This window comes from Mchenga conophoros, linkage group LG20, assembly GCF_057382185.1.
Source record: "Mchenga conophoros isolate Kocher_MC1m ecotype Shallow Benthic linkage group LG20, M_conophoros_male_GT1.1, whole genome shotgun sequence".
Classification (NCBI taxonomy): Eukaryota; Metazoa; Chordata; class Actinopteri; order Cichliformes; family Cichlidae; genus Mchenga; species Mchenga conophoros.
Genome location: NC_140545.1, coordinates 19,549,567 through 19,556,556, shown reverse-complemented (window position 1 = coordinate 19,556,556; position 6,990 = coordinate 19,549,567). Strand labels below are relative to the sequence as shown.

The following is a 6,990-nucleotide window of genomic DNA, read 5'->3' as shown; positions in this document are numbered from 1 at the left end:
TTCCAGTAAAAATCTGTGTAGAAATCAATTTTTCTCCATGTTTGTGGATTTCATTTTTGTGGCAGATTCATCTTGAAATGCATTATAAAGTCATCAATCTTTATCTAGAAAGTGACTCAGTGGCGCAGTCAAACTGCTTACATACTATTAAGTTGATTCTGGCTTCCTTGTTTAGTTTGTCCACATTTTAAAATGAAGCTGAAAAATGATCTCTGGTTAGCCAGCTCACCCATTTGTTCCACTTGGGGAGGCATTACAGCCAAACCCTCTTGAAAGAGTTTAGGTTTAACTCCGTTTAAGTCGATGAGGACTTCTCACAGCTTCCTATCCGGAATTCCCTCAGACTGCTGGTGGCTGCAGGCGTGTAATTTGTGCCAGATTTGCAACGCCGTATCCACCCTCTGACCTAAAAACAGAGACACATTGTGCACAAACCTTCTACTCTATGTAGCTTTGTGAAAGTGTTCATGTGGCTTAATGACAATAGGCTGTATTTCACTCAGCCTGCAGAACTGTGATGTGGCTCTTTTGGAGAGTTTCCACTATAAATGATGATCAAAGTAATTGGAAAGCATTGTCAGTGATCAATTATCGGGTATTTAACATCTGCTTACTTCTCAAGAATTGCTCTGTAGACTTTAGTTGGAGGTGTAGGAAAAAGCCCAAGACGCCTGTTGTGGCATCGGCTAAATATGATACAGCCAGGGGACAAACAAAAACTCTATACAACATTTTTGCTCAGCTTGCATGTAATAACTTTAATGCAAAACAGAACTATTGTTAAAGGGAACAGAGTCTTTTCATTTTCAAAACCATATTTGCATTATTGGACTTCCTTAGAAAACCTACACTTTGGTACAGCCCCTCCATTCATTCACTTATGGAAACTTACTTTTGATTGGCTGCCCCTCATAAACTAACGATTGTGAAAAGGAAAGTGTGCGTTAATGAAAGTATGAATAGCAAGACTCATCTTCTCAAAACTTATTCATAAACCTATAATCTGTAACAATTTTATTTATACAGCGCCAAATAACAGCAACAGTTGCCTCAAGGCACCTTATATTGAAAGGTAAAGACCCTACAGTAATATATAGAAAACAGGGAAAACCCTAACAATTAGATGAGACCCTATAAACAAGCACTTTGGTGACAGCGGGAAGGAAAAATTCCCTTAGAAGAAATCTCCGGCAGAACCAGGTTGAGTAAGTCCCTTCTGAGGTTAGGGGAGGAAAACAGGACAAAGACACACAAAACAACGCATCATGGGAAGCCGCTGGCAGCCTCGGGGTATTGCAGTATAACGAAGGGAGGATTCAGGGTCACCTGATCCAGCCCTAACTATATGCTTTAGGAAAGGAAGCTTTAAGCCTAACCATAAAAATTAGAGATGGTGTCTGTCTCTTAAATTTGAGAGTTGGTTCCAAACAAGACAGGTCTGAAAACTGAAGGCTCTACCTCCCATTGTGCTTTTATATACCCTAAGAACCAGCAGTCTGAGAGCAAAGTGCTCTATAGGGGTAATACAGTACTATGAGCGCTTATGTGTGAACTACAATTTCAAAAGATCTTTGAATGGGAGGAAGAAGCACGATGGTAAGTGACACAAGAGAAACGAAACAGACATTTAGAAACCTCTTGAGGTGGGTGATGCACCCAAAATCTAAGGTCAAATGACCGTGAGCATCTTTTTCCAATGAATCTTTACCTAGCCTTAGTGCTGCTGAAAGAAAAAGTCCCCAAATCCTAAAAGACCCACAATAAATAAGTCCCTTCTACTGATATTTTAATTTTTTCCAGCCTGTCTGTGGCTGCAAGCCTTGAGCTACTGATGATGTAATTTGATCACAAATGCAATACATCATCTGTAAAATGGCTAGTTTCTTTCAGTGTACCCAACATCACTAAACCGGACAAAATACTGCATTTACTGGAATCTCTTTGAGCTCCAGATTTAGTGTTAAAATGTGTATTTAGCACAGCAGGAAAGTGTGTCCGAGGTCAGCTCAAAATAAACTTCAGAGCCCATGCTGATTGTAAAAAAAGAAACGTGTCACATTGTGCAATAGTGTTGAGCCCACTGATGTCTTTTTAATAGCTTTTGAACAACAATGGAGCTTGATGTCACAGAGGAATAAACTATAATTGCTAATACACATGCAACACTGGTTAGTAGGAACTATCCATTGTTGATTTTCTAGCATATGAGTGGATTTCTTGACAGCAGAACAAACACAGTATCACCAGACATGCCCTTTGAAGGGATGTATTCATTAAAAAGGGCATTAATCATCTGTTTTGTGTCAGCAGCACAGGACATCAAAGGAATGGGGCAGAGCACCAAAGTGGTGTTGTCATGCTCTGCACAGCCGTCAGTGACATAAATCAGAATTTAAAGATAGAAGACTGGACAATACTGTGCCTTTGCCACCTCAGAAAGAAATAGAGTGAATTTCTTTCAACTTTTTTTTATCCGCTCTAATTGTGGAGTTAATTAGACACTAGCTCTTTGAAGTTGCACTTGAGCAAATATCTGTTTTGATCTAAATGTTCATGTCAGCGTATTCAAATACTCAGAAATGTCCATTTTTGATGTACAGTGCTTAACAAATTTATTAGACCACCACCCAATGTAAGGTCTATGCCACAGCCGCCCTACAGTTACAGTACTGATAATTAACCAGTTCATTTTTCATGGTTCTGTAATGGTTAACTCACCAGTAGGCACACCTACCTAAAACATTTTTTTTAAATGCTGAAATGTAATTATTGTAATTATTGATTAATTTTCAAATATATTGTTTTACAAGAAGCAGAACAAGATAGTAAAGTACTTCATTATCATTATTATTATAAGTATTATTAAAGCCACTTTTAAATGACTAACCATTTTATGCTTTAGTAAATTTACATCTATTTCACAAAGTATATTTTCTAAGTTTTGTTGCAGTAGAAGTGCTTTTGTACAGGAAAAAAAATGCATGGTGTGACTGTAAGTAGCAGTTCCTGCACCAACCTTCTTAAAATGTCGGTGTGTGGCATTGATAACAGATGCAGCCTGGTCCTTGGTAAAGGAAAATCAATGGTTTATTTCTGTTTATCCCAAGAGTGTGTACTAAATGTCATGAAAGTCCAATCAGACGCTGTTTTAACTTAGCACCAGACTCATTAGACTAGATACCTCATAGAAAAAGAGAACTTGAATGCAGGACACCAGCAAAAGAAAAAAAGTTCAAATAATTTTAATTCAAGGATAGAATCGTACAGGAAAGCGTAAGTCATTAAGATAAAAAAAAGGAACTGGCAAGAGGAAGACATGAGAAACACCTGGAAGGACTAGAAAGCTACGCTACAGGAAACAACAATCTGGCCTAAAACAAAGGCGTTGGTTACCTGGCATATCAGTTGTACCTAAAGCCAGAAATGTCAGCCTCACCAGACAAAAATCACAGGATCTTAGTCCCGATTCTCATCCTCTTTAAAGACCACAAATTTATATACAGAATTCTGCACCCCTGACAGCCATCAACAGAACAGCAAAATGTGCAACAGCTCACACAGAAAACCTTCATCTGTGTGATCTGCTGTTCTCAGAGATATCTAAAGCGCAATGATACAGACCTCAGTGGGTGGCAAACACAACATGCTTTTACTTCATCACTCTAGATAATTTGAGCTTCTCCTTTTTGCAAAGGCACAAAAGTCTATCACAGTTCCATGAAATGCGAGAGTTGTTCTCAGAAAGCTTAATCTTGGTGCCAAGTCAGAATTCTCACAAACTACTGTAGGGCACGCGAACCGGAGCAGCTGCAAATTCACATACTGCACAAAGATAATAAATTCCCGGCAAGACTTCCTGATAGATGTAATTAACCGTACAGCAATCTAATTTGTTGGTTAATAGTTGAGCGGCTTCGTTGACCTTTAATGTGTTATTACTGGATCATCAGATTTCAAAACAAATTAAAATCGTTTGGCGTGTCTTCTTCTAGCTCATAATATTTTTAATTAATTCAGATGAAGTTGAATCTCTGGAGAGAGTATCTTAATTCTGAAGCTGAACATTCACACAGCCTTTAGCTCTGCGGGGTCCTGTGTTTGATTCATTTTGTTTTGTAAGCCCTCCCTCAGCAGACAGTTTGGGTGTCTGACTGTTGATGCAGCTGAGACACACTGAAGTGGCTGAATGTGCTGCCGACTTGCCTCTGCTCATGTGGCTTCAGAGACACTGAATCATCCGTTTTGCACCACTTTGTTTTTATAAACTATGGGCAGCAACTGATTAAATTCTTGTGATTCCAGGATCATCTGTTCATTGTTTGTTTACTCTTACTTAACTTTCTCCCACAGTGACCTGTGATCCTCAGTAAGAGCTAAAAACAGCTTTCAATATGGGGACACAACAGTATTTACTCAAGCTAGTCTAAGTCTGTTGCTGTGCAGTAGATATAGTTAATGTATTCTCCCAAAGAAGAAATAAAAATAAAAATACTTTATTCTTGTTATCATTGTTACTACTAGTACTACTACTACCAAATATGACAGTGGAGAAATCACTTTATAAACTGCATGTGTATGCTTTAAGTTAATTTCGTCTTAGTGTTTACCGATGTGCTTCACCAGCACACAGAAACAGACCTTGGTGGGCGGCAGAAACAAATTTACTGTAAAATAACTAGAGAGCAAACTTCAGTACCTAAATGCCTTTAAAGCTTTACACATTGATCAGTGCTTTGAATTTTGAACATTTCTAATCATGCAACTTCTAATGAAGCATTTATTATATATTAATTAAGAATGGTTGCATCTCATGCACTGGAATGTAGTAGATTTAGTTCAGTACTACACCTTGTACTTTGAATGCTTCTGTGTGATGCTACTTTACAGTTAAAATAAGTACAAATAAAATAAAACAAAAATAAATAGAGCAAAAGAAGTAAAGTGTTTTTTTTTTTACCCCACTTCCCCTTTACTAACAGTTATTAGTTTGGTTTTACATACAAGGCAAATCAGGAAATTAAAAACTTTAATATTTTTAGACTTAATGAATAATTTAAAGTGGTTTAAAGTAAATAAATACAACATTGCCATGCCACTTAATAAATTCTACTATTCCTACTAGCTACTACTGCTATTACATTAGATGTCATATTCCCATATGCTCCACCTTTTTGGTGACCACACTGTGTTTGTGAGTCTCCAGAGATCCCTTTTTCTTCTAACAACTCTCTCTTGAGTCTCTCCTAACGTTTCCCCTTTAAGTGGAAATGACCACAGTTTATTGAGTCCGTTTCACTGGAGAGGCTAGTGTAACTGTAAATGTTGCTGTCAGCTCCTCCCATCCAGCTATAAGAGCCCAGCTGACCAGGTAGTCTGTGTCCATCCCTGAATAGGCCCTGCAAAACGGACTTATGAGAAATTGGTGAGCTTTATTAGAGCCGTACGTTTTTGGTTGTACGTAACAGACTTTTGAGATGTAGGTAGGGACGGTCCCTGAGGTTGTTTTCCGACTGGTTGCACAGCGGATCTGGAGTAAGGACTGGTAACTTTTTCAATGATGACTTTTGCCATGCTGCGGCCTGTGGCGACGCACATGATCTACTCGGACTTCACTGTCACCTCCGAGGACGATGAGAACCGCAGCGAGAGCGATGGCAGTTCGGAGCAAAGTTACTGTAGCTCCACCGACAAACGAAGACGGATTTCCAGCAAACTGGAAGGAGACTCCGCGGTGGTCGTGAAACAGAGGAGCGCGGCTAACGCCAGGGAGAGAGGCAGGACGCAGAGTGTCAACACTGCTTTCACGGCTCTCCGGACTCTCATACCCACAGAGCCCGTGGACAGAAAGCTCTCCAAGATTGAAACTCTTCGACTGGCATCCAGCTACATTTCTCATCTGGCCAACGTGCTTCTGATTGGAGACGGTGGCGCAGATGGGCAGCCGTGCCTCGGCGGGGTCCATGCGCAAGGAGAGTTTGGGGAAAAGCAGCCGCGGACCATCTGCACCTTCTGTTTGAGCAACCAGAGAAAAGGGGTAAATGTTTTATATGTCAGAGCTCGATTTAAAAGGCTTAGATTTAACTGCTGGGTTAAAAATGCCAACAATTTTATGTCAATAATCGTGCGCAATGAAATGCACCATGCCTATTACTTAGCAGTGCAGCTCATTTTTTAACCTATGTATTTTTTATGCTGATGTTTGTTCGCAGTATAACACAGTGTATTTCTTAACCATCACTTTAAATTCCTCACACATAGTGTCTTTTTAATTCTGCAAGAAAACCAGAGCTACGCAAAACACTTAGTTGTTGATAGGAACTACATTTATTCACGTGACATCGCTTTTGTAAGCCTTTATGGCGCAGATTTTTTGTTTTTGTTTTTTTGGAGTGCTTATATATGACCCAAGAATGTCTTTCTTTCCAGATCAAAGATGGAAAAGACTGTTTGAAAATGCGAGGGCTTGGTCCGCTGCGAATGACGCGCTGACTGAAGACCAGTGAATGACTGACAGCCTGAAAACCCTCAAAGACTTTCTCAGGGAAGAGTCGAAGCTGGTTTTGGAGAGCGTGCTCATCTACATGTACACATGCTGGATCAAATAATGGAACCAAAGAAAGGAATATTTATACTTGACTGGAAATTTACGCATAAGCCTTTCAAAGATGCAGTGCATTTTTAAAAAAAAAAAAAGTTGTGGATTATTTTTTGTTTGGTGTCTTTTTTGTTGGCAACATTTTAAATAAAATATATTTTATAAAACAAAAACAATTCCCGTCTTTAAAAGAAAAACAACAACAACAACAACACATTTGACTCAAACAAAATGATTTGAATCATATCATAATGTAGTTCAGATTTCCTGCACTAAAGAGGAGATTAATGGAGTGTATATATCTGAGACCAACAATCTGTTGAGGTCTTCTATTTCACCACCCACTTTAAAAAAAAAAAAGAGTACTTCCAATATACAATAAGCAGCTGCAGTTT

General features: G+C 38.9%; 1 protein-coding gene across 1 annotated transcript; it reads left to right on the top strand.

Annotated features, from left to right (window-relative positions):
- Nucleotides 1–5,365: 5,365 nt before the first annotated feature.
- tcf15 (transcription factor 15) lies at nt 5,366–6,743 on the top strand. Its single transcript, XM_085259733.1, has 2 exons — nt 5,366–6,034; nt 6,427–6,743. Exons 1-2 carry the CDS (start codon nt 5,555–5,557, stop codon nt 6,487–6,489), a joined length of 543 nt encoding a protein of 180 aa, XP_085115859.1. The 5' UTR covers nt 5,366–5,554; the 3' UTR covers nt 6,490–6,743.
- Nucleotides 6,744–6,990: the final 247 nt, after the last annotated feature.

What these genes read in the sequence shown, in the direction of transcription:
- tcf15 (XM_085259733.1), top strand. Translation starts at nt 5,555, where the DNA reads ATGATGACTTTTGCCATGCTGCGGCCTGTGGCGACGCACATGATCTAC. An exon ending in TGAGCAACCAGAGAAAAGGG is followed by an intron (nt 6,035 to 6,426) that starts GTAAATGTTTTA and finishes CTTTCTTTCCAG; the next exon opens with ATCAAAGATGGAAAAGACTG.